The following is a 27,310-nucleotide window of genomic DNA, read 5'->3' on the forward strand; positions in this document are numbered from 1 at the left end:
ACCTCAAACAATTTGGAGTCCCAGGCAGGTTTGGAGGGTCCCTGGGGGTTGTGGTGGGTTTTGGAGGGATGCCTGAGCCACTGGGAGGGTCTCTGGGTTTTGGAGGGTCTCAGTTACTGGGGGGGTCCCCAATGGGTCTGGGGGGACCCCTGAGCTACTAAGGAGGCCTCTGGTGGGTTTGGGGAGGTTCCTGAGTTGTTCAGCATCCCTGACAGGTTTTATGGGGTCCCTGAGTTTTGGGGGGTCCCTCAGTCCCCCAGCAGGGACCCCCAAAATGCAGGGAGTTTTTACAGGGTCCTTGGTTAGGGGGTCCCTAGTGGGTTTGGGGGCATCCTTCAGTTACTAGATGAGGTGCTGAGTGGGTTGGGGGGAGCCCCTCCATTGCTAGTGGGGGTCCCTGGTGGGCTTGGGGGTCCCTTGTTTACCAGAGGGGGCTCCTAGTGGGTTTGGGGGGTCCCTCGGTCGCTAGAGGGGGTCCCTGGTGAGTTTCGGGGGAGCCCCTCTGTTACCGGTCCCCACGGGGTTTGGGAGTTCCTCCGTTAGCAGGGGGGGTCCCGGTGGGCTGGGCGGTGTTCCTGAGCTACTGGGGGTGCGTGGCCGATGCCAGGGTGGGTTACAGCAGGGCCGGGCAACTATCAGCTTGTGTGTCTGTTCGCTGAGGCGCGGGGCGTGGCGGGAAGGCGGCGCGGGAGCAGGCCGCAGGGCCCGCGCTGTTCCGGCTGCGGGCGGCGGGTGCACGGAGTCTGCACACTTCCTGCTGCCGCGGAGGAGGCACCATGCGCCTAGTCGCCACCAGTGAGTAGCGCGGCACTGCCATGGCCATTGCTCTGGGGAGGGGGCGAGTCGCAGGCTCCGTCCTGCAGCAAGGGCTGGGGTGGCTTGGCCCCGGCTGCTCCCCAGCGGGCGGGCGGGGGGAGGTGAGGCGCCTCCTACCCCTCTCTCTTCCCCTCGGCTTCCCGCCCCCTGGGCTGGGCTTGTTTAGTCTGCAGGGGGATTTGATAGCAGTTTTTAGCTACCTGAAGGAGGGCTCCGAAGGGGGCGGAGCTGGACGGGTCTCAGTGGGGGCAGATGCCAGAGCAATGGGCGCAAGTTGCAGCTAAGGGAGGATTACATTGGATTTTAGGGAAACCTTTCTCACTAGAAAGGTGGTGAGGCAGTGGGACAGGCTGTGCAGAGGTGGCAGACTGACCATCCTTGGAGGGTTTAAAGACAAAGCCCTGGCTGGGATGATCTCGTTGGGGGTGGTCCTGCTTGGAGCTTTGCTGGGAAGGGGCGTCTGGCTCCCGGCCCCTGTGAGTGCTATCCTTATGGGTCCCACCGCTGAAGAAGCTATAGTGCGGTTCTGGGAGGGTGTAACAAACTGCCGTCACTGCTCCATGTCGTTTCTGGGTTGTATTTGGTAGCCGTGTTGGTCTGAGACCAAAAGAAATGCAAAACTGTGGAAGTCTTGGCTCAAAGATGATGCCTTTTCTGAGACCAACTAAGAAATTGCAGAAAAATTTAAAAGCAAGATCATTTTTTTGCTATGTCTTAGTTGGTCTCATAAAAGGTATCTCTGAACCAAGAGTTGTAGCGTTTTGCATTTCTTCCATGTAGTTTCTGGCACTTTTTTGAGTGGGAGGTGTCAGAATTTGGCTTGGGGTGAGAGGTGCTTCTTTTGGTTGGGGCTTGGGGCAGGGGGTTGGACCAGATGACCTCCTGAGGTTCCTTCCAAACTTCATTTTCTGTGCAGAGGCGCTAGCATGAGTCCGGCCTGATAGGTGTGGTGGTAGCACTGGGGGGCCCTAGCCTAAGGCAGAAGGGGCAGAGCTGGGGAAAGGGGCATCGTTCGAGTCGGGCAGTGCAGGCTCCGCTCTACTTCTCACTTCAGTGGCAGCTTCGCCAGCTTGGCTCCCTTACTTGGCTCCCTTGCTGGGGCCGGCTGTCCTGAGCATAGGCACTTTGCTGAACTTGGGCTTGTTTCCCTTGGGAATCCCCACTGCTAATGGGAGAAAAATGGTTCAGAGCAGGGCAAGGTGGCCTGAGGTTTTGGAGCAAGTTCCAGCCTTTTGGAAATGCTTTTCAGTCTTTGCTTCCTTGGCCCCTGTGACACATTACATGCTTGACACAGTTCATTGGGTAATCGAGCAAATTTAAACCACCCCCAAGCACTCATCGCACTACGAACTGCTAAACATGGGCCGGCAGTGAGGAGAGGCGGTTAGGAAGGCCAACCACACCTTGGCATGCATCCACAGACGCATCTCGAGCAGGTCCAAAGAGGTGATCCTCCCCCTCTATGCGGCACTGGTCAGGCCGCAGCTGGAGTACTGCATCCAGTTCTGGGCGCCACACTTCAAGAGGGATGCGGACAGCATGGAGAGGGTCCAGAGGAGGGCCACTCGCATGATCAGGGGACAGCAGGGCAGGCCCAATGAGGACAGGCTACGGGACCTGAACCTGTTCAGCCTCCAAAAGAGAAGGCTGATGGGGGATCTTGTGGCCTGTTATAAACTAGTCAGGGGGGATCAGCAGGCATTGGGGGAGTCACTGTTCCCCTGAGCACCGCCAGGAGTGACCAGGAATAACAGTCACAAGCTGGCGGAGGGTAGGTTTAGGTTAGATATCAGGAGGCGCTACTTCACAGTCAGGGCAGCTAGGATCTGGAACCAACTTCCAAGAGAAGTGGTGCAGGCTCCTACCCTGGGGGTGTTTAAGAGGAGGTTAGATGCACATCTTGCTGGGGTCATTTGACCCCAGTACTCTTTCCTGCCATGACAGGGAGTCGGACTAGATGATCTGCTCAAGTCCCTTCCGACCCTAGAAACTATGAAATTACACAATAGACTTTAGATCGGTTGCAGGTGCAAAGCAAGCCCAGCCTCAAGCCCAACATATTTATTATGCAGTTAAGTAGTGAATCGCATGATACATTTAGACCAGTTACACCTGTAAAGTAAGACCAGACATAAGTGCAAGGCACTTATTGAGCTGGTGAATCCTTCAATATTTTTAAACCAACCACATGTGCAAATTAAGATCACTCACAAATACAAAGTACTTATCACATAGTTAACTGGTGAATTGTGCAATAAATATAAACTTGTTGCATGTGCAAAGTACTTATACAGTTCACTGTATCGTGCAATAAATTTAGCCTGGTCACGGCTGCAAAGTAAGACTGACCACAACCGCAAAGAACTTGTCACACAATCAAAACTGGTGAATTGTACAATGAATTTAGACTGGTCACACATGCAAAATAATTATCACATGATAAAATGACTGCCCAGCTATAAAAAGAGCCAACCAGATATCAAACTGGTGCTTGAAAATGTGTAACAACTCTAGCTGGTTTCTAGCTAGAACGTGTAGCAGGGTGCCTTGTCATTCTGTTCAACACGAACATACATAGTCTAGAGAGACTTTGACAAGCATCTCAAAATCCATCCAGATAAGTATGTTCATATGGGCTGGAATTTGACCTGCTGTCCTCAAAGCTCTTCCCTGAGCGCTACGTTCAGGGAGGTGAATTATGAACAAGGAGTGGCAGTATGTGGATGAGAAATTACACAATAATTTATGCATTTGCCACCTGTGGTGACAAAGGTCTAATCCCAGGAAAGAGGAAAGAGAGAGATGTGTGCAGTTGTCCTCAAAACTGCCCTTGCTTGCCCCCAAAAGCATTCTAGTAATACTGACCCAATCCAAAATAAGCCAGTGCTGGTTTTAAGAATTATGGGTCTGTACAATGTGATTCACTTAGTATATGTTTCCCTCAAATATTAGAAGGTGCAAATTGGAAAAATTAAAAAAACCTAGGGTATGCAAGTAAAACGCACAAATGTTACAAGAGAGTTCCCAGGCTCTTAATTAGTTAGGTCTTCCATGCTTTTCTTATTCAGGGATCTATTTAGTAGCCATGTTGGTCTGAGGCAAAAAGAAATGTAAAACTCTAGAACCCTTGGTTCAGAGACGATACCTTTTATTAGACCAACTAAGAAATCACACAAATAATTATCATCTTCTGCAAGCTTTCAGGCACACGTGCCCTTCCTCAGGCTCAGGGGAAATTAAAGATGATAAAAAAGTCCCATAGGTAGAAAATAAACTATTTTTGCTTATTTTCTCTTTTTGTTTATTTTCTATTATGTTTCTATTTTGTTCTATTTGTATATCCTTGAGATACCAGTGCACTTCAACATACTTGTTTTTTCCGCCCAAAGTTTGTTACAAAACTTTAACCAAATCAATCCCAAACTCAACAACAAAAGAAAATAATTCTGAAATAAATTGTGGGGGTCTTTTATTTTTAATTTATAAGTTTCTGCCACTTTGATAGGGGACTTATACCCTACTGTATTTGTAAACTGGATCTTTACATTTTTAATACTGGAAAGAGACATTCAAGATTTAAATTTCCACAGCTACTTTTGAGCTTTTGACTTATTTAGAGTCAGTCATGCTGGCTCAGTAACAGAAAGGGTATTCTTTTATGGTTCCATTTCCCTGTCAGTTACATTATCCTAGATTTGCAGAAAGTTGTTGATTGTTGTGTAATGTGTGAAGTCCTTCTGAAAACTCTTTAAATTGCTCTTTTTAATGTTGGATTGATGAAAAAGTGTGCACTGTGTATGGATTTAAATTTTTCATATTCATACAAATTTCAGTATATTTGATGGTTTGGTACAGGTCTTAACTTGCAGAGTTCAGAGCTCTGCTGTGAATGTGGTGAAGTTGGAACGCCCTCCAAATGACTAGGAAGTAGAGAAGAGTTAGTAAAGAATGTTGGCATGTAAACTAGAATTGTCAGTAGTTCTCTTTTTAATCAAGTCGGTTTAAATACTGTGGTGAACACTTCTACGTCAGGAATTAAATGACTGCACCCAAGACATTCATTTACATTTATTGTACAGCGAAAGAGAAAGAACTACTCATTATGCTTCTTGCAACTTGGATGCAGTTTTCCATTTTATTTTATTTTATTTTCCTCACCAGATGCAATAGCACTAATTAGGAAAACATTTTTTCCCTGCATAGCTACTTGTAACTGTTGTTGGGTCCTTTTCTTTTTTTTCTTCATCTTTGACCTACTGTCACACCTAAATGTTGGTGCTAATTCTCCTTGTTCTTCTGTTATATCTCCCCCTATTTCAATGGAAACACTTAGAGAGAGATCTCTGCTACAGTCTCATCTATATTTGAGTTTTCAGTCTTGAAGAAAAATGAGCATGCTGTATTAGAGGGCATGGTAGTCAAGATGTGTCTGGAGGAGTAGATGCTTAAATCATTTAATTGCATTTCTCTGGAAAGGGTGCATTAAAGAAAGTCAGTATTTTTTTATGAAGTGAAAACTTTTCCTTTCACTTACTTTATTAGTATAATCATAGCTTGATTTCTTGGCAGCTAAAATGAACAAAAACCTGCTGCTGGATTATACCATGCTAAGCCTGGAATTTAAAGGAGCAGCATGAACATTTTCAATAATGATATTGAAAATGCCCTGCATAATAACCAGATTCAATCTGCTCTTTCATATTAGCAGACCATTGTGTTCAGTGGCACGTTTAGATCTTAGTTTCCAGAGAAAATGAATTTTTTATACTTCATGGTGTCCATGAATCCTTTCTGTCTCACCTACTTGCTGCACTTCATATTTTGCTTTAGAAGGATTTTTTTACCCATTGCTTCCATCCGTGTTTTGTTTAGTTTTTTTAGTTTCATGGCACAGTTTTGAAACTGAAGTGAAAGCAAAACATTTTAATTGAAAAGACATTTATAATTGCAGAAACCAAAATGCCAACTTTACATGGTGTTATTGTTTATATATTATAAAATTTTAGCTTATGTACTTTAAAATCACTTTTTTTCCATAGGGCTTAGCTTGCTGAGATTGCTACAAAGTCCTAGCATGTCGGCCTTGTAGTGAAGTAATTTGTCAGGACAACCTAAGCAGAATTTACATACAGAAAATATCTTCCATGTTTCTGGATTTTTGGTTGTAGCCATGCTGCTCCAAGGACATAGGCAGGCAAGGTTCTTTGAGTAGAGGTGATATCTTTTATTAGACCAACTGCATAGTTGGGAGAGGAAAAGTTCATAGCAAAGCACAAACACCCTTCTTTAGGCTTAGGGAGTCTCTGCTGTTTTGAGAACTGTCTCATAATGGCAGAGACTCCGTATGCTTGAATAAGGGTGTTTGTGCCTCAAAGCTTGCTACAAACTTTTCCCCTCCCAACTACGTAGTTGGTCTAATAAAAGATATCACCTCTACTCAAAGAACCTTGACTGCCATACAGAAAATAAATATTTAAACCAGTAAAACCTGTAAATATTATGTTTCATCTTCATTTTCCTGTCTGAATTGTGATGTATGTTTTCCCAGTATTTCTCTGTCCTTTACATCTTTTCCAACACCCCAAAATGGCTGTATTTCAGTGGTGATCATAGTTTCTTATTCTGTAAAATGGACATATTTACGATGTGAAGCACTCCAATCACTTATGAGTGAAGACACTAGAAATGTACTATTTTGTTCATTTTACCATCATTAATCCTGCTGCATTTTATCTCCAGGTCAGTGGGTTGCTGGTAAGTAAAGGTATCATGCATCTGAAATGGTGGTCTTTAAGGGTGCACCAATAAAGATTTTTCTGGGCCAGCATCGATGGCTGATTTAGTAACAATGGCCGATTTTTTTTTTTTTTTTTTGAGGCTGATTATTAACGATGTCCGATTATTAACAAGCCCTATTGGCTGATACTGATCCAATGGCTGATACATAGCCCGGCAGCTTGGAGAACAGTGTCCAGTGTCCCCCAGTGCCCACTCTGGTGGGAGGGGAAAGGGCATGGTGTGTGCAGATCAAGGTTTCACAGTGAGGGAGGGAGTGAGACTAGGGCAGGGACAGGGTTGGCCCAGCCTTCATGGGGCACGGGCTGTAGCAGGGCACGGGCCAGAGCTACGAGTGGCTCTTTCAGGGGGGGTGCACAGAGGTGGGGGGCAGATCCCGCCACTACGCTTACCCTGGGGGAGTTATGGGGGGTATGTGCAAAGGGCATTGGCAGGCTACTGCTGAGGCTGGGGCCAGGGCCAGGCTCTTCCCGGCTGGAGACCTGAGCTGGGGCTACGGTGGGGGCAGGGCAGGCAGCAGTAGCACTAGGGGGGCAGTGCTATGCCCCCCACATAGCTCCCCCTCCCAGCGCCACTGTCCTGAGCACAGCCCTGGCCCCCTGTGCTGGGAAGAGCCCAATGCTGCCTCTGGCCCCAGCATGCAGCAGTAGCCTGCCCTTGCCCCATGACTCCCCCAGGGTACACATGGCAGAGGGATCCAGCCCCTGTCCCCAAGCCCCCCACATGAGCCACCCACAGCTCTGTCTCACACCCCACCCCACTGCACAGTGCCTGCCTCTGCCTCAGCCCCAGTCCCTCCCTCACTGGGGACCTCAATTTGCCCCCGTCCCTTCCCCTTCCCCCAACAGACTTTACCAGCTGGACGCTACTCTCCAAGCTGCCGGGCTGGTCATGGCAACATTATCTGCCTCATCAACCCAAAAAACCCAGTTGCTAATAATGTAAGTTTTCCTTTTCTCAATGCTGATATGATATGGATCAATGTATTGTGCACCTCTGGTGGTCTTTACTTACGAGTTTTGTTGCAAAGAAAGCTGCAAACACACATCTGCCTCCCAGCCGCTGCATGTACTGTTCTAGGTTCTCAATTTGAGAAACTCTCATGTAATTATGGGACAATGTAACAGGCTGCCATCACTGCTCCATGTAGTTTCAGGCACTTCTTTTAGAGTGGGAGGTGTCAAAACTTGGCGTGGGGTAAGAGGTCCTTCTTTTGCTTGGGGTTAGGTTTTATAGAACCCTTAAGGTTTTAGGAGGAAGAAAAGGGTTATCAATGTTAAATGTTATATTCCCTCTGTTTGCAACCCTATCACAAGTTTTAAATAGTGCAGAATATTGGAGCTGATTTTCAAATACTCCTTATCAAAGCAGTCCATTTGTATGGCGTTGTCATAGAAGAAACAACACTTTGAGGTGTCCTTGGATATATTTTTTATTTCCTGTTGGCTTTCTCATAATAAATGGTGGATTTCTCTGTTTCTTGCCAGATCTTGTGAAGTTATCAGGGCTTCTGTTAGCATCAGGCTGTGCTTGGTACTTGGGTTACGTGTTTGCAGATATCATACCTGAAAAGACAGTATCAACAGCTATTCAAAATCTTCAGAACATTGGAGAGAAACCTCTAATCAAAGGTATGTGGTCGTATCAGCTTTGCTTTCTCATAATATGCTTCATAACAATCATGGTGTTTGTTATTTAACCTGTAAACAGATCATTAGTCAATAAGTGTTTGGTTAAGTGCTGTTCTAAGAATGAATGAGTTGCTTGTATAGCATGGTGGATTTTCCCCCCCCATGTTGGTCACTAACAAATAGTCGTGGGGCTTTGCAGGGACTTAATATCAGAATCTCTTTGCCAATAATGCAAGTATAGTTAGATTGATTTGTCAAACAGTAAGATCTTTTTTGTTCAAAAGCAAAAACTTTAAATTTAAAGTTAATTTTTGTCACTGCAGTGTAATACTGATGAAAGATTAATGTGAGCCGATGGGATATTCTTAGTGTTGATATGTGGCTAGGCTCACTATATTTACATTGCTTTGTATGTAGCGGTTCATATAGTATGAATTTACATTATACTATCCTATAGCTAAAACAAGTGCAATGTAGTATTCAAAACTGCTAGAAACACTAAGTGTTATGCTATGATCCCAGACTAGCACTTTTGCCTTTGCTGAGAGGGAATCATTTAAACAGACATGCAGGGAATGTTTAGAGCATAGAGGTATCTTAACTTAGTATGTTAAAATACTGGAGGGTATGCATATGTGGTATATATGTCTGCATGCACACAAGTGCACACACGTATTGAAGCTGTTGTTCAACAAATAACAGGTTCTGAAGATCAGCAGGGAAGCAGAATTAATCCTGTAAACTGCCCTCATGAGACCATTACTAGGCTACTGTATTCAGTTCTGGTTTCTAAACTTAAAAGCTGTTGTAAAATAGAGAGAGGTAGTTAGCCAAGTTAGTCTGAAGTCAGGCAGAAGGCAGGAAAGGATGGCATCCTAGGGTTCCTATATACATACACCAGGGTGAGGAGGTGTGCTTTAATTAGAGCGGTACAGCATCTCATATATTCAGTGCCCCATGTTAAAGGGTCACTTTAACTAAAGCTCATTTGGTGAGATTTAAAGTTCCCCTGCTGCTGTTTTGAAATGCAGGACACTGAATACATGAGATGCTGTGGCACACTGGAGCATTCTGATTAATCAAGTCTGGTCCAACTTGTTCTAATCAGAATGCATCAGAGCACGTGTAAAAGTGTCCTTAGAGACTACCTCATTCATCAAATCAGCTTTTGTAGGCCACAGTCTACTTAGTCAGAAGTTTCATAAGATTCTGACAAAGTTGGCAGTTGCTTACAACAGCTCATGGTTTTCTGAACAAGATGGTCTCTAAGGTATCACCCTGCACTGCCTTCTGCCTTTTGAAAAATTGGAATTTTTTTTCGAAAAGGACTGAAGGAATGACTTGCTTTCTGGTAAGCCTGTCCTACAAAGAGTTTAAAGAAGACCGGTTTAGTTAATTTAGCCCAAAGGTTAAGAGGTGACTTGATCATGATCTAAAAGTGTCTCCAAGGGGATAAACATCCTGATAGCAAAAGGATCCTTTACTGATACAAGTATAACAATATCCAGTGGCTGGACGTTAAAGTTTGAATCTAACTAGGTATAACATGCACATTTTTAACAGTAAAGGTAATTAACAATAGGAACTACTATTTACCAAGGGCGTGGTAGATTCTAACTGAAAGTCTAAAACAAGATTAAATGGCCGTCCGAAGGATACAGTATAGCAGAACCAGAAGCCATGGCCATAAAATAAGAATTACTGGCTGAACATTTGTGCCCTATGTTATACAAGAGGTCAGACCAGATTCTCATGATGATTCCTTCTGGCCTTAAAATCTGAGTATTGGGGCCTATTTCATTCAGTTTCACTCAGTGCACCAGGTGTGAGAAAAATCCACGTTTGCTAAGGAGAAAGCAATCTAACTGGTAAGGACTCGTCCTATTTCTTGCATATTATAAAATGTATTTCTTACGTAGGAGCATTGGCTCAGGAAATTCCTTTCTGTCTTTCTAGTCAAATCTCATGCACTCACAGGCAACTATTTTTCCAAAAGGGTCTCCAAAACCATGCACTCCAACCCATGTTTTGTAATAGCCACAAAGCATTCTATTTAAAAAAAAAAAAAAAAGTGTGTTGTAAAGACCAGAATAGATGAGGGCATTGCTAGTGCCCTGCCACGCAGTTAAACTATGCTTGAATGATCCCAGAAAAAGGGCTGTGCCTCATGCTGCCATAGTAAGCAAAAAATGCTGCAGTCGTGCTTGCAAAAACTCCTTCCTGAACCCAAATGTACTGATCGGTTTGACCCAGAATGCACAAGTGGCACCCTCCAGCCAGGTACCTAGGAGTTTCTAAATACTGGTAGGCACATTATCACACTTCAGCCAACCCCCGACTCTAGGTGTGACCCATGTCTGATGTTTTGAAGGAAGGCATGTGTAGGGGAAACCAAAAGCCAATAGTGCATTAATGCAGGAAAGGTTCTTTAAGTAGATGTGATATCTTTTATTAGACCAGCTGGGTAGTTGGAAAAAAGTTCTTAGCAAGCTTTCAGGTGCAATCACCCTTCCTCAGGCATAAGAAGTCTCTGCTGTTCTAAGACTCCGAGGAATGAGAGAAGCTAAAAGTGTGGCAGGAGGTCAAGGAGAATGTAAATAGGTAGAAATTAGGAAAACAAGAGGTAAAGCAGGGAAGGAAGGTGGCCAGGGGCAAGGAAGCAGTGGGGGAAAAAAAGCCAAAGGTGAGTAAGGTAGATTACAGTAGTAGTAATTCAAGGTAGAAAAGAGGCTGTCTCTGAAAAAGGAAATAGCAGGAAGAAATTCTTACTGGCCACTACAGGTGTGCTGCGGACCATTGACTGAAAGATCTCCTGGAAAGATTGCTGGACCCAATCTCTTTAAATTCCTCCCTGCTTCCTGTAGCCATTTGGCAGACAGTTGCTTATTTCAAGTCCATATGAACGTACAGTGTTTTCAGCATGATGATGGTAGGCTGACAGCGTTGGACTTTGATCTTACCCTGTCATGCTGACATTAAATAGTAATTTTCCGATACACCTGGTATTTACATAGTGTTTGAACAGAAAATGATCTCCTTCCTCTTGTTATAGCCCCACTTCCAAAAAGACAGAAATGTGACCACTGGTCTCCATGCGCACCTAGAAGCTATGCTTATCGATTGCTCAGTGGTGGCGGCAAAGAAAAAATGGCTAAAATTTGTTTTGAAGATGAGCTGTAAGTACCTATCTACTTTGAGCCCAGGCAAGGATAAGCTCAATAGCAGAAGAGTTTTAGTTTAGTCTGCTAGCAGCAAAAGCTAAGTTTTTTTATTAAAAAGAACTTCTTGGATTGAGATAATCTGCATAGCACAGAGCCACTAGTCTTAGGCAGACATACATTTGAAGCACTCCAATTTCCACTCCAGTCTGGAGCACTTCAAATTCTCCTTGGAAGAAATGCTTTTTTACATTTCTATGGCTGTTGGGCTCCTTTTGAAGCACTTTAAATGTTGCATCTGTTCTGGCATTTAGGGCTTTTTCCTTTAAATACTAATGACTCTGCTATACTGCCTGGGTCCCTCAAGCAAGACATCTAGCATCTTCAAGTCTTGCGGATAAACTTTTTTCATTTCTGCTAGATGGCTGCTGTTTTATACCACAGCAGAAGGTTATCTCAAGGATCTGTTCTTGACTCTCCTCCTCTCCTGATTCAGTTATAACAGTTAATACAATGCTGATGCGGAAAAAGACAGTTCATTTCCAAAAAGTTTAATCATAAAATATAAGCATATCACAAATAAGACACACCTGAACATCTGGAGTGGGATTAATTTAGATTTCATACATTCTTGGTTAGTAATTATTAGCCTTTTTTCTTTTTCATTTTTTTTTAAACATCCTTTTAAATTATTCTCATCTGTGCTCCATGTGTTTTCTCTCTTTAGACCAGCTAGTTGTTTTCTATGTCCCTGGGTCTGAATACTATTTTCATTGAAGTTAGTGCCAGAACTGCCACATACTTTGGATTTAATATTTCTGTCACTCTTGTCCTTGTTTGTGTAGCATGTGCTGTCTGGCAGTTCTCGTCTTGCTCCTTCCTCCTAAAGGAGTTACTAGCTTTAGTGAGTTTTTTACTACTGCCTTCCTTTTCATTTCTAAATAATTCTGTTTGGTCCACAAACAGGATGCCTTGTCTATTTTACCCTGGAGCTTTACAAGGCGGTATTTTTCCTTGTATTCATTTTTACAATAAATGCAACTCAACTTCATCTTTTTATTTTGTCTTTTTAGTTTTCCCAGACTGTATGTGTTCTTAAAGTACACTTGTTTTTATCTGTGTTACTTTTTTTCCTTTTACTTTACTCTTATTTTGTTTTCTTTGCGTGTGTGCATGTGTCTTTCTCTTCTGGCTCATTGACACCTTTTATGATCTTTCTGTATGGTAGAGAAATGGCAGAGAAGAGTTCTCTTTTGTGTAGTTGAAACAATCAAATTGATTAAATTAGGCTGACCAGATCCTTAAACAAAACAGTAAAAACAACCCTTGTATCTAAGCTTTTATCTGTTTCTTCACTTAAGCTGCTTTGGCCCAAGATTTTACAATGTGACCTGTGCTTTTAAAAGTACATCAGTTTTTGTGTGTCCAACTAGAAATCCTGAAAAGTTTTTTGGATTTTTTTAAAATTTCAGCATTTCTATAAATCGCACCCCTTTTAATGTATCATCTGAGGCACGTACAAACACTGGTTGCTCTTGACAATCTTGACTCATACCCTCTGTGTTGATAGACCTCCTGCTTATATAAAACTTGTATGGGGTAGCGCTACAGAGAAAACTGTCCAATAAGCAGTAAAACCCTAGATTTTTAAGGCCATAGGTCCTTTACCTTTGGTAGTCATCCGTTAAATGAATAACCTGAAACCTGCATAGCAGGAAGTAACTTTGCATAAGTATATATGACTTGGCAATGTAGCCTTCAGGAAATACAATTTGTGACTGACTTTTTTTTTTTTTTTTCAGACTCATAAGTGAGCAGAGGGGTAATGTTGGAAGAGGGATAAACATTGCCATTGTAAATTGTAAGTAAGAGAAAAAATGTTGCAGAAAGATATGATAGCATATTAAAAGAAATGCTTTGCATACAGACATTCAAATGCTGAGTTCCTGAAGAGTTGAGTATTTACAGTGCTGACACTGTAGTGGGGGAAGGGCCTGTGCGCACATCTCAGCCTGCTCTGCAGACTTCCTTAGTCTGCCTGGCAACAGATGGCAGCATGCATAGGGAAGCACTGATTGCCTGACCCAGATTGCTCATGGTCAGCCTGTGTTCTCCTGCATCACAGTGTGGTGATTGTGAAGGGGACATAAATAGCAGAGTCCAGGGAGAGACTCCTGGAGTGGGGAGGAGGGATGCTGACAATAGCCAGGGGTTAGAGAATTTCCCTAGCGTGCAGGCAGTATGGCATCTTAAACCTTTGCCTCCATCCCTCAAGTGCTAACCCTAGAGTTTCCCAATCAGTCATACTGGACCTGTTGTATTTTTTATAAATAAATATTCAGTGGGCCAAAGAAAGACACAGGTTATACTCTGATGGCTAGGGAAATCTAGTTCCTGCCTCTCCTGAAGCCTACGTGCATGTCTTAAATCCTGAGATATTGATAGTTCTTGTCTCATTCCCTGCCCTATTTTCACAAAAAAAATCAGAAGTTGTCATTTTCAGCCTAATGAACAGAAGAGAAAGTGTGTTTGCAAAATCACTAAAGTTTGTGCATGAGAAGAAAACTACTTTCTACCCAAGTCTAAGTTAATAGAGTCTTGTGCCCTCCAACAGTTTGCAGACCCTTGTGTACCTCCCTGTTCAGCATAAACTGGTCCTTGAAAGTCCATTTGTCCCAGAGAAAAACAGCTACCTTCTCCATGGCAGTAGAACAGAATCTGCCACATTTGTGTGCGTCTCTCTGTCACTCACCGCTTTAGGGCAGTTCCCATTTCCTTATGGTCTCTAGTAATGGCAGTGTGTTTTCAGATGGACTGAAGTTCATCTTAGACATGATCAAAACATATTTTTTGGGAAACGGGAATAAGATTTTTAATTTCCAAGCATAAGAATGCAGATATCCAAAGAGATAGGATTACCTGATAGGTAACGTAACAGAAATGTCTTGGTCCTTTAATGGGAGATGGTAGGGAGGAGGGAATGCAGAGTAAAATATATAATTATATTGTATACAATATATATATGTTCATTTATGCGTGTGTGTGTTATATAATTAGGGGCATACTTAATTCACAGTTTTGTGGAAACAACAAAATCTGCAATTCTCCATAAAATCAACCTAAAAAAAAACTTAATAGAAATGCTGGCTCCCCAGTGGGACCCAGTCTGCCCAGGAGAGGGAGGTGCCAGCTGGTGGGGCAGTATAAATCAGCTCTTCATTCTGCAACCAAGCCATGAAAATTCATTTAGCTGTGAATTAAGTAGGTCCTTAAATATAATATATATGTATAGAATGTGTGTGTATAATACATATAAATGCATGTATTAATGGAGCTTCCAGAGATCACTAACTGACCTGTTTTACAGTTAGTGACCTCTGCGCTAAGTCTTCCCACATAAAAAATTGATTATTTGGATCTTGTTGTATTCTGACGTTAAAGTAAAAGGGCACATGAGAAGTAAAAGGGCCAGGTCCTCAACTTGTATAAACTGGTGTGGCTCTGTTGACTTAAGTGGAGGTAGTCAGCGTAATTTAGCATGAGAATCTGGTGCAAAATTTTAATTTCCATTTTATTATCAAATTTAGTTGTATTTACTTTCCATTACAAAAATCATAAAAGATTTAGTGGCCTCAGGAGATAATCAAATAAAGATGAGTTTCACGTGTGCTACAGTAAGAGATCAAAAACAGTACTTGAATGTCTAAGCAGAAGAATATCAAATAAGAGTTGGGGAGAGGTGTTACCTTGGTGCATGAGGCTAATGAGCATGACAGAATGCTCTCTGGAAATTCTTGTGTCCCCATTTCCAAAACAATGTTGAAAAATTGGAAAAGTTTCAGAAAAGAACTACAGGCATGGTTTCAGATTGGTAATGATTGTCTTAACAATGAGGCTAAAGGAGTTCAATTTATTTAGTTTGCTCGAGAGATGACTTGACCACAGCCTAAAATTACTTAAATGGGGAAGACATTTCTGACAGTAGAATTTTTTTTTAAATCTAATAAAGAACTGGAGGTTGAAAATAGGTTCATTTAAATTGGAAAAACTGTATGAGTTTTTAACAGTGGTGGCAATTAACCATTGGAACAAATTACTGTATTTTCTTGCATATAGCCTGCACCTTTACTCCCCCCAAAGCCTAGAAATTGAGGTAGGCATTATATGCAAGAAATACAGATCCCCACAGGTCTGAAAATTTGGTGGTGGGAGAATGGTAGCAGCACTAGTTGCTGTGACTCTAGGAGCCTCAAGAACCAAATCAGGCTGGCACGTGGGGTTGGTCCCAGGCCCAGTGCATAGGCTGGCAGAAGGCTTGGGAACAGACTCTGCTCCCTAACTTCTCCTACTTGGTGGGTTCATCTAAACAAGACACGTACTGTGAAGTAGCCTAGTTCAGTGTTTCTCAACCTTTTAAATAGCAAGTACCCCCTAACTTCTGAAAATTTTACTAAGTACCCCAACACTCAACTTTCCAGGGGATTTTATATTTACAGACTAACGTGTACCATATGTGGGAAGAAGGGCTGCGTATATAAGGCCATGATATGACAGATGTCTGATCTGCTGTGGGTAGGGATGCTACCTTTTACACCAGGGTGCTCAGAATTTACGTGGGCTAGAGGTGATGTTGGCCAAATCTAGGAGGGCTGAACCCAGTGTCATACAAAGCATGGCATACCAAATCATTGTTGGGGAGCTTAAAGTGCTGCGCAGTGCGCAGCATGCCAAATTTTTTGCCATAGTTTTGAGAGGAGGAAAGGGGTGAGAGAGAGAGAGGAAAAGAGGGCCAGAGAGAGAGAGACAGACAAGGATATAGCACACAGGAGAGAGAGCGAGACAGGGAAGGCGGGAGGGTGAAAAGAGAGGGAAGTGCAGAGAGAGAGGGGACAGGTAGTAACCGTAATTGTGGAGCAGGCAGGTGGCATTGGCTGCTTCCGGGAGTATGCATACCACAGGTTGAGAAACTACAGCCTAGTTTATTGTGTAGTAGGCATGCACTTCTACACAGTAAAAACCTTTAATGGTGAGGTAGCAAATTTATGCGGGATTAGTTAGTGTGCAGTTACACACTTGTAGATGTGACCCAGGAGCAAGTTTGCACTTGGGTCAGCCTTACCACTAGGGGGCCAGCCTGATGCCAGCCCCAGAGCTCCGGGCTGAGAGACTCTCCTTCCCCAGGGCTGAGTTGCCTCTATGGCAGCCCCTGCTTCAGACTTTAAAAGCCTGCAGGCATTTTGAACCCTAGGTCACATATGCAGGAAGCCTGAGGGCACTCCAGGCTCTGTGTCCCCCTGGGCAGGCCACAACCTGTCTGTGCCAGCCTGCCTGCACCCCAGCACCGCTGCCGGGCACCACACTGCCATGCAGCTGTCAGGACCTCACTGTCCAGGCTTTCAGGATGCTGCATGCTGCCAAAGCCTACGGCCACGCCTGTCAACCCTCAAGCCTAGCTTCAAACAGCTTCTGGCCAGCAGGGTGTGCTCCACCTGCCTGCAGCACACCCCCAGTAGCCTGCCCAGAGCCTACACATGCTTCAGGGCATTGCCTCTGCTGCCCGGCTGCCAGTTCCATGCCATGCCCCTCTACTGGGCACTGCTCAGGCCTGGCTGCATGGGGCCCAAAGAGCCAGTGTGACATCCCCAATGGCGTCTTCCTCGCCCACACAATCCTGGCCTGGGCAATGCAGGCCATTGCTGATGACCGCCGGGTGCTGGACACCATTCTGGCCCTGGCAGTTGCCTTCATGGTGCCTGCTGCCTAGCCCCGACCCTAGCCCCACTTCCCCCTGAGAGCTGCCTGCCATCCAGCAGCAGGCCCCCACCTGACTGTAGGAGGAGGTCCTGCACTGCCACCAGGATGCTGTGCCCTGGACCCCACCTTGGGTCCACTGCTACCTGGTCCCCCTACCTGAGCCCAACCCCATCACACACCCTACTTCCATGCAGGCAGGAGGCGAGCCGGCCTGGCTGCATTCCTTGCTACCACCTGCCCCATTGGCCAGAGCTGCACACCACTGGGTGGCAGCACCTGCGTGAGCCATGAGCACCCCAAGCACCTACTGCTGCTCCTGGCGCCAGGGCTGTACACCATGGGGGGAGTTCCTGCACCCTCCCTCATACCCCACAAATGTCCCATGTTCCCACAACACCCCACATTATATATACACACACTTCCCAACATACCCAACTGCCCCCCTCACACACACTCCAGCAAACACACACACATACCCACAGCCACACTCCACACCCCCACACAATATATAAAAGTAAGACTTCATTTATGGGCTACTACACAATTACCTCTATAGAGTATATGAACACAAATCAAGACAAAAATATTTTTGTTATAAAATTAAAATACACTATAGTAGGTGTTTGACTTTTAGTGTATAATGTGGGGTTTTTTCTGGTTACAAGATGGCAACCCTCCCCTCCCCTCCCAAAAGGCGTACTTCTGGGGGGGCAAGAGAAGGAACTTCTGGTGGCAAAGGTTAGAGGTTTTGTGATGGGACTTCTGGTCCCGAGATGGCAACCAGGAGACAGGGCAGGGTACCCTTGCAACTCTCTACAGCTCACTAAAACTCATTAAGCGGCCCTCCAGCCAAAATAATTGCCCACCCCTACTCTACATACTTGGTCCAACAAGAGATTCCACCCTAAGAAATCCTTGCTGCTTGCATAATTTCTGGATCATCACTGCTACAAGATCAGTGTTATGCTACCAAAACATTAATATATAAGTGTTCAGATACCATGATGACCCAGTACAGTTTTCATAGATTTCATAGACATCAGGGCTGGAAGGGACCTCAAGAGACCATCGAGTCCAGCCCCCTGCCCAAAGGGCAGGAAGTCAGCTGGGGTCATAGGATCCCAGCAAGATAAGCATCCAATTTACTCTTGAAGGTGTTCAATGTAGGTGCTTGAACCACCTCCGCTGGCAGACTGTTCCAGACCTTGGGGGCTCAGACAGCAAAGAAATTCTTCCTTACGTCCAGCCTGAAATGGTCTTGCAGGAGTTTGTGACTGTTCGACCTCGTCATCCCTTGGGGCGCTCTGGTGAACAAACGTTCCCCCAGATTTTGGTGGTCACCCCTGATAAACTTATAGGTGGCCATCAGATCACCCCTGAGCCTGCGTTTTTCCAGGCTAAAGAGTCCCATGTCTCTCAGCCTATCATCGTAAGATCTGTTTTCCTGACCTCTGATCATGCGCGTGGCTGTCCTCTGGACTCTCTCAAGCTTCTCCACATCCTTTTTGAATTGTGGAGCCCAAAACTGGATGCAGTACTCCAGCTGCGGCCTCACCAAGGCCGAGTACAAGGGGAGAATGACATCCCGGGATTTGCTCTAGAAGCATCTATGAATGCAAGCCAGCGTTTTGGTCGCTTCACTAGCCGCAGCATCGCATTGGAGGCTCATGTTCATCTTGTGGTCAATGATGACCCCCAAGTCTCTTTCTTCTGTAGTGCTATCCAACGTAGCACTGCCGAGCCTATATGGATGCTGCAGGTTTTTCCTCCCAAGGTGGAGAACCTTGCATTTATCGATGTTAAACACCATGAGGCTCTCGTCTGCCCATTTGCTGAGCTTGTCCAGGTCAGCCTGGATCACCCGCCTATCTTGTGGCGTGGATGCTTTGCCCCAAAGTTTGGTGTCATCGGTGAACTTGGCCAGTCCACTCCTGACTCCAATGTCCACATCATTAATGAAGATGTTGAACAGTATGGGTCCCAAGACAGAGCCTTGAGGGACCCCACTGGTCACAGGGCACCACAATGAGTGACTGCCATCGATTACAACCCTCTGAGTCCGACCACGGAGCCAATTTCCCAGCCAGCGGATCGTGATGGAGCCAAGGCCACAACTGGCCAGTTTGGCCAAGAGGTGATCATGGGATACCAGATCAAAAGCTTTTTTGAAGTCAAGATATATGACATCAATCTCATCTCCCTCGTCCAGGTGATAGGTCACCTGGTCATAGAAGGAAATGAGATTGGTCAAACAAGACCTACCCGCAACAAACCTGTGCTGGCTATCCCTTAGGATGTTAGCCTGGGCCAGTCCATCAAGGATGGCCTCCTTAATAAGCTTTTCTAAGATCTTCCCCAGGATAGAAGTCAGGCTAATGGGCCTGTAATTAGCCGGATCCACTCTCCTCCCTTTCTTGAAGATCAGCACCACATTGGCTTTCTTCCAGTCTTTGGGCACTACATCAGAGCACCAGGAGTTTTCAAAGATCCGTGCCAGGGGCTGGGCTATGACGCTCGCCAGCTCCTTGAGTACCCTGGGGTGCAGATTGTCAGGGCCGACTGACTTGAAGGTATCCAGCTTCTCAAGGTGTTCCTTCATGAGGTCAGCATTTATGGAGGGTAGGGGATCCCCGTCACCCGGATCTCCCTGTCCCATAGCAGGCATGGGCATCCCATGGGACTGATGAAAGACTGACGCAAAGTACCTATTTAATAGGTTGGCTTTTTCCTGGGCGTCAGTTGTCAGTTGCCCCATCTGGTTTAGCAGGGGTCCAACGTTGCCCTTGCTTTTCCTCTGGCTCCCCACATATCTGAAAAAGGACTTTTTGTTGTCTTTGATGCTTGAAGCTAGTTGGAGTTCAGTTGCAGCCTTGGCTTTCCTGGTTTGCCCCCTGCAGGACCGGACCAGCGCGGAGTAATCCTCCTTGGAGGTGAATCCCATCCTCCATCCTTTGTAGGCTTTCCTTTTTAGCCACAGGAGGTCCGCTAGGTCCCTGGAGAGCCAGGAGGGCTGCTGTGCCTTCTTGCTGCCTTTCCTACGTGTTGGAATAGATTTAGCTTGTGCATTGAGGATCGCTTCCTTGAGAAGCAGCCACTCTTCTTGAACTCCCATCTCCCTGGGGTCATGGTCCCTGAAGGCCTGACCATGAGTTGAGGAAGCTGCATTGATTAAAATCAGGTCCTTCTTACATAGGCTCAAGTTGGGCATTCAAAAACAGTTGCCATTTTGGAAAATGCTTTAGTTCCCATTTAAAAGAAAATTTATTTAATTTGATGAGCCAAATTCAGTTGGCTGTAAAATGAATAAATTACATTATTTGAATTTGTGGATGTATAGTCATGGTGTTTTCTTTGATTGATGTCTGCTGGATAGACCTGATTTGTTAAAGCTTTCTTGAAACTGGAGTCCAACAAACTAGCTATGTAACAGAAAAAAACTCTATCCAGTTTTTTATATATATGCTGTTACCAGATCAGCTTTTGGATTTGAAAGTAAAAGTAATAGAAATTCAAAATCATAATATAAACAAGATATACTTATTTATAGTGTCAACTATTGTATTTACTTATACCTAAATAGCCCTTTCCATTTTTGTCTGTATATTAAAATGAATCATTTTCTTTATTGCAGATAAAACAGGAAAAGTTGTTTCTACAAAATTTTTTGACATGTGGGAAGGAGGTGAGAACAGATCAGAGTATTGAAGCCTAAAGGTAGCATAGAGGCTCTTGTAGATACTTTACTATTCAGAAGCGACTTGTTTCTAGTTGTGTTATTATATAGATTGTATGCAAGAGAGAACACAATTTTTAAGAAAGTAAGTCCTTTTTTTTTTTTTAAAAGAGGGCTGATGTATACAAATGAAATATGAATGGGGCTTGGGTCTCACTCTTGAAACAAACTAAATTTAGGTTTATAAATATATATGTATTTTTAACACTTCTAACAGTCAAGCAAACTAACCTGAGATCCTAGGCAGTCCTGGAGAGCATAAAGCTGTCATGGACTGGGTCTGTGCACTTGCAACCACAGAAAAATGCACGCGACTACAGGTGACATCTTTGGGGAGAATCATCTGAATAGTTTTGTGTACAGTGCTTAAACTCTAAACTCTTCAGGCTGGTGTCAGGGCCTTTATATGATCTGTAAAACTCTTAGCATATGTCTGGGCATTGGAAAAGCAATAAATAAATACCAGTGCTGTATAGTTTGGTGCCACAAATCAGCTGCCTTCAAATGCTGCCTTTCTTAAAGAAATAAAACCTCAAACTTGCTCTGTGATTGTGTTAGGATGCATGTTTCAGCTCAAAAATTAGTAGACTAGCACCAAAAATCATTACACTATGGAACACTGTAGGAGTGACTCATACTGGAGATGCTTATATCTTGTTATGTCTGTAAGTGTAACATGTTTTCAAGGTAAACATAGGGAACAGAAGAACAGAATCTGTGGTATCTATGTACAGATGTTTTCAATGTAAACATTTAAGAAGTAGCAATCTGATTTCTTTTTTCTATCTATTCCCTGTGGACTCTGGGTAGTGTTGATCAACCTGTATTTTCACTTCCATCATTGAGAGCTGAAGGCCATTCAGTATTCACCTGGGATTGGGTCCTTTGGATGCAAACAAGAGAATTATCTTTCTAAATTAAAACTAGTAACTCCTTTGCTTTTTATCTTTTGAATAAGCAAAATTAGAAATAATAGAAATAAGTTGATTGTAATAGGAAGGAAATAATGTATGTCTTGTGAGTAGATATCTAGGTAATGAAAGATCATTTGTCTGGTATCAGCAGACTTCTCTGGAGAGATGACAGCTTTCATTAAAAACGCACCTCAGGGATCACTTCTCTTGATGGTGACCCATGATGATGGAAGTACCAGGTAAGCAAGCAATACATTCCAACCTAGCTAGAATAATCAAAAGTTTGAAATTACATTCTTTTGGAAAGGGAAACTTTATATAGCTTGATGCAGAAGCATGTTTAATCTCCTACCTCAATTCTATGTCCGCTTAATGCTTGCCTGTATGACACGCACTGAACTTCTCAAAGATTCTCAGGCCAGCTCAAGACCTGAAACTTACTGTACACAGTAGCAGCACTCCCAAACACATTGTGATGCTCCATACATGCTACTATCTAGGCCTGTGTGAAGCAGCAAGCATTCACTTCGGATTCAGATTTGGCTGATTTAGAGGACAGTGATTTGATACAGAGATTCAAATCAGTGTCCCGATTTAGATTTGGCCAAATTGGATCCAAAAGACTTGGTGCCACTTCAGAGATTCAGCTATAAACTAAACAGGCAGCTAACAGCTGCCTCCAGCTGGTAAGTCTGTTGGGGTTGGGAGACAAGGGAATGAAGAGGACTAAGGGATTGGGGCTGGGCCAAGCTGCCCAGCCAGGGTGGGGGGCCACATTACTTGGGGAGGGGGGGAGGGGGCATGCTATGTGGGTGCAGCAGCGCTCAGATTGGGGGCTATGCCCTGCTGCTGCTTGCCCAGCCAGGGGGGGAGCAAGGGGGTGGCAGGATGTGGGCACAGCTCACTCTGAGTAGAAGGGGGCAAGCTGTAGCCAGGCATAACCCCCCGCTTCCAGCACTACCACGCCTGCATTGTTCCCCCTCCCCCCACGCTGGCTGAGCAAGTGGCAGCAGGGCATAGCCCCTGCGCTGCCATGCCCACATCAGCACTGGGAGCAGGGACTCTGTCCTGCCATCACTTGCCAGCTGGTACAGGGAGGTAGGCAGTACCGCCACTTGCCCAGCTGGCGCAGCAGGGCATGGGATGCAGGCATGGCAGTGCTGGGAGCAGGGGCTATGCCTTGCTGCTGCTTGCCCCCTTCTACCCGGAGCTGTTGATACTGGATTTGGACCCAGCACTATAAATTTGTTCTGGGTGGGCATAACCCTCAGACTGACCACAACACCTCCCAGTTGATAATGGGCAAATTTATTGATACAGAGTAAGAACAAAAAAAGCAACAGTACAGACAATCAAACAATTCTATATCCACCAATCCTAGGGCTGTCATCAGAGTCAAAGTACATCTGGTCAGGATGCAGGCTTACTCTGAGGCTCTCTCTCTTGAGTGTCAGCAGTCTGGAGGTGGAATGCCAAGACCTACAGCCCCACTCCAGTGGCGTGCGTGAGATGGGCTGCTGCAATATATATTTGGTTTTGATGCTGCTGGTCAGATAGCAGTAGGGTTGTGTAAAGCTTCAGTAGCCGATCCAATATGAAGGAGATTTGGCCCAATTTGGATACCGAATCTCTGAATCCAAATTAAAAGATTTGGTGATTCGGTCATAGGCTAAACAGGCAGCTGACACAGCTGCCTCCATCTGGTAAGTCTGTTGGGGTTGGTGGAGGGGGAGGGAAGGATTGGGGCTGGGATAAGCTCAGCTGGAGGGGGCGTGGGATGTGGGCATGGCAGTGCCCGGAGTGGAGGCTATGCCCTGCTGCCGCTTGCCCAGCCAGGGTGGGGAGGGGAGGGGTGGGATGTGAACACAGCTTGCTCCTGTTGGCTTAGAAACAGTATTTAAAGGCCTGTTTTCTGGGAACTGGCTTATAGGTATAGATATAAGGGGTCAAGATGGGCAGCGGGGGTTAAATGGATTTCTAAAGAGCTTGGGAAGACGCACATACAGCTTCTCATAGCTCTGGAAGTAGACAGGCTGTCTAGCACAACAAGGCCAACAAGGACACAAGGTCTAGGAAATAGCCTGGGAACCAAAGAAGTATGTACCATACTGTCCCATAACACAAGATAAGTAACATCAGCAACAAGGCCTCAGAGAGCAGAGGGGCCCAAGTCCTGGTTTTGGGGGAACCGACCAAATTAGGAGAAGGCTTAGAAGGCTATGTGGACGTGTGACCACAGAGAGACAACCTACCAGAGATACCCACGGATGAAGAGTCATCAGGAGTCATCAAGGGGGTAGGAGAATGTGGCAGGCCAGCAGGGGGTGCTTCTGTGCTAAGCCACCCACTTCACCGTGCCCGACCACCTTCCAGACTCTGAGTGCCTCACATCTGGCCGACCCCCTTCCTGGAGCACATGCGCTAGCCTAGGAGTAGAGCTGCCACCACCCAGAGATGAGCTTGATTCTGGCACGGTGTCCCCTGGGAAACACAGGCCTACTAGCCCTCGAGGGTATTTGACTCACTTCAAGAACTTGGGGTGCTTCCCTCAGTCAGAAGCACAAGTAGTGGTCTCCCTTAATCAGCCAAACCAAGGGAACCCCAAGGCATAATCTAGACCCACTCCCAATAAGTCTCCCACGCTAGGTACAAAAGAGAACTTTATTGGTTACACGGAGTAGGGTTGGAATAGGGTCCAGAGTTGAGTAGCATCAGAGAAATCCCATGGAACAAACAGGGTGGCTAGAGTAGCCTTTGATCACACATCTGAGTTACTGCAATCCGTATATCTAGTTAGATCTCAGGTAGCTCACCCACAAGTATCATCCAGAGGCAGGTAGAGATTCCCTCTGGAGGCAGGCAGTTCATTCATCATGAGTTTTGAGAGGGAGCAAGTTTCAGATGGTCCAGCTCACGCTCTCTCTCTCTCTCTCTCTCTCTCTCTCTGAGTTTTCATCATGGCTACTGCTGCTCCTCCTGGGCAGTCCTTAACTTATATAGCCCTTATGACCTCATTTACCTGGCCCAGTGGAGGCCAGCACCTGTTGGTTGCCAACCCAACCAATCTGAAATGCATCACTGGTTGCTGGGCAGACTGACAGTCTCTAGCCCACTAGAGAGTGCAAGCCCCTCACCCAAGTATGTGATGCCAGTCACATAGGCAGAGAGAGCAGGTTTTCCCCCTCTCTCAGGAATGTATCCAGCTCAGCTCAGGTTACCTAAAGAGACAGAGTAAGGTGTGTACCCTCTGCAGGGCCCATCCTAACCAAATTGTCACAGAGCAGAGTTTTTGGTGAGAAACAGAGGTGGTCTTCTGCCACAGAGAATACAATAGCAGAGACTTGAGATCAAAGAGTCCCTCCCTGTTCCTTCTCATGCCTGCCCATCTTGCTCCCTGAGAGGAATCCCCATCTCTGTCCCCCAGAAAGGGTCCCTGAAGTCACCATGGACTTCAGCACACTGGTGCTGATGAGCGTGGTAAATAAGTCTGTCCTCAGTGACTTGTGGACACAACTACAGTTTCCACGTGGCTGGTAGCACAGCCAGAGCTATGTGGTATGTTTGAGGGCACTCCTACTGGGTGTGGTACGTGGCCTTAGATTCCACTGTATATCTTCAAAGATACAGAAAATTCAGAATCCTTGACAGGGATTCAGTTTTTTGAATAATTGTAACTAACTGGTAACAGCAATCTTCCATTGCAATAGGATCCGTAATTCCAGTTACAATAATGCATCTATTCTGTATCCTTTCACACGCCTTAACTTGATTCTTTCAATTTTTTTAGTTTGGGAAATTTTAAACCCAGAGTATATTATATTAAATATGTAGTTCTTAGAGGTAACACTTTTTAGCCAAGTATTCAGAGAATATACTGGGAAACCAGGCAAAATGTCAGTCACTGTTGTTCATCACAGATTCTCCCCTCTGTTCCTCCTTTGAAACTCAAACAGTGAATCTGCACAGGTGTAGTAGGGGTAGAGCTTGGCTATGGGAATGTGATGGCATGTGAGTAGAGAGCTCTCCAGTGGAAAGATACAGGAAGCTTTAGAAAACCGTCCACTGATAGATCAACAAAAATAGCAAAGTAAAATATTGACATGGTATCCTTCCTTTTGCCATTTATTATGTGTCCTTTTTCATGTTATTTTTAAAGCCATGCATTTGAAAGATTTCTTTGCTAAATAGTTTATTTTTTCTAGATTGAAAGATGATGGAAAACAAGCAATAGAAGAGCTGGGCAGTAAAGAAATAAGGAATATGAAGTTCAGGTCAAGCTGGGTTTTCATAGCTGCCAAAGGTTTCAAGTTACCAGATAATATTGAGAAAGAAAAGGTTGGGTTTGTGTTTTGTTGTCTAGTTTGGGTTGGGTTTTTAAATTTTAAATGTAATATCCATAACACTCCATGATGTCCTACTTCAACTTCTTTCTGGAAACAAATATCTAAAAGTGACTGGTGATTTAGGGAGTCTTGATTCTCAGGAAAAAAAAGCACTGTATGTAAATTAGGACCTCTTATTAAAGTGTCTCAAGTTGGGTACATGGGCTTAAAGATGCAGAAATCACAAGTGGGGTTTGAAAATAGTGGCTTCAGAGTTCAGGAAGAATTTAAGTGGTCATTTGTGTATCAGAATTACTATTTGCAGCAGAGATGTTCTGTTTTCTATGCTCCTTCCAACACAATAACTATGCTTCTGTATTACAAGGAGACAGAAGAAATTGATTAATCTAACCTAATCAGTGTTCCCTTTTCTAAATGTTCCATTTTATAAAAGCAGATGGACAGTATGTAGATTGCTCTTGAGAGCTGCTTACCAATGCCATATACCTACAGTGAAAATATACCATCATTGGTTCTGTGTTATAACATCTTTCCCAGAAGTAAAGCATTTTGCAGAATGATTATAGAATTGGTGGAAGACTACTGCCAGATAAAATAAGTAAAATACCAAGTCTCTCTGTTAGTTTCAAGCCCTCCTCTTTTTCTCTCCTTCTACCCTCTGTTTTACTGAGACCTGAATTTTGTCAAATTAGTGACGTTAGCTGTTAAATAAAATGAATATTGATGGGTTGTTTTTTTTTTAAAAGATCAACCATTCTGACAAGAGGAGGAACCGATACAGCGGCTGGCCAGCTGAAATCCAGATAGAAGGTTGTATCCCAGACGACCTGATCTGAATTTATTTGTGACTTTATTAGGAAAATCTCTGAACATCACCTGTAAAATATGCAAAATTTTAATCATTTTTCCTCTGGAAGTTATGTAATATTTCATGACTGGTCTTAAACAAATGCATATTTCAATAACAGGCATAGATTAAATAATTCCAGACACAAACATGTTGTACAGTATGATGCACAGTAGGTATGACTTAAAATGTCGGGATTACCAGAATAATTCAGTGTGGTCTGTTTTGTTTCATTGGTTTAAAATGGGTTGTACTTTGCACTAGTCTTCAGGAGGAAACCAAAGAATCACTTGCAATAAACAGATTTTTTTATTTTGA

The 27,310-nt window shown here is 44.4% G+C and overlaps 1 protein-coding gene across 4 annotated transcripts; it reads left to right on the forward strand.

Annotated features, from left to right (window-relative positions):
• The first annotated feature begins 642 nt into the window (after positions 1–642).
• Positions 643–27,310, forward strand: FAM3B (FAM3 metabolism regulating signaling molecule B). Of its 4 annotated transcripts, none has more exons than XM_090061024.1 (8): positions 643–795; positions 8,100–8,243; positions 11,296–11,419; positions 13,204–13,262; positions 20,787–20,837; positions 21,951–22,041; positions 26,005–26,137; positions 26,892–27,310. In XM_090061024.1, exons 1-8 carry the CDS (start codon positions 777–779, stop codon positions 26,979–26,981), a joined length of 711 nt encoding a protein of 236 aa, XP_089917150.1. In that variant the 5' UTR covers positions 643–776; the 3' UTR covers positions 26,982–27,310. The 4 variants fall into 4 exon arrangements, with proteins under 4 accessions (XP_089917150.1, XP_089917158.1, XP_089917168.1 ...); XM_090061032.1 differs by having other exon boundaries at positions 21,954–22,041; XM_090061042.1 differs by lacking the exon at positions 20,787–20,837.

The sequence above is a fragment of the Crocodylus siamensis genome, chromosome 1 (assembly GCF_052110815.1).
Source record: "Crocodylus siamensis isolate JL-2025a chromosome 1, ASM5211081v1, whole genome shotgun sequence".
NCBI classification, from domain to species: Eukaryota; Metazoa; Chordata; order Crocodylia; family Crocodylidae; genus Crocodylus; species Crocodylus siamensis.

Bases quoted from the DNA above. Each gene is read 5' to 3' on its own strand.
- FAM3B (XM_090061024.1), top strand. The intron at 8,244-11,295 runs GTATGTGGTCGT...CTCTTGTTATAG, and splicing joins AGAGAAACCTCTAATCAAAG to CCCCACTTCCAAAAAGACAG. The intron at 13,263-20,786 runs GTAAGTAAGAGA...TCTTTATTGCAG, and splicing joins AAACATTGCCATTGTAAATT to ATAAAACAGGAAAAGTTGTT.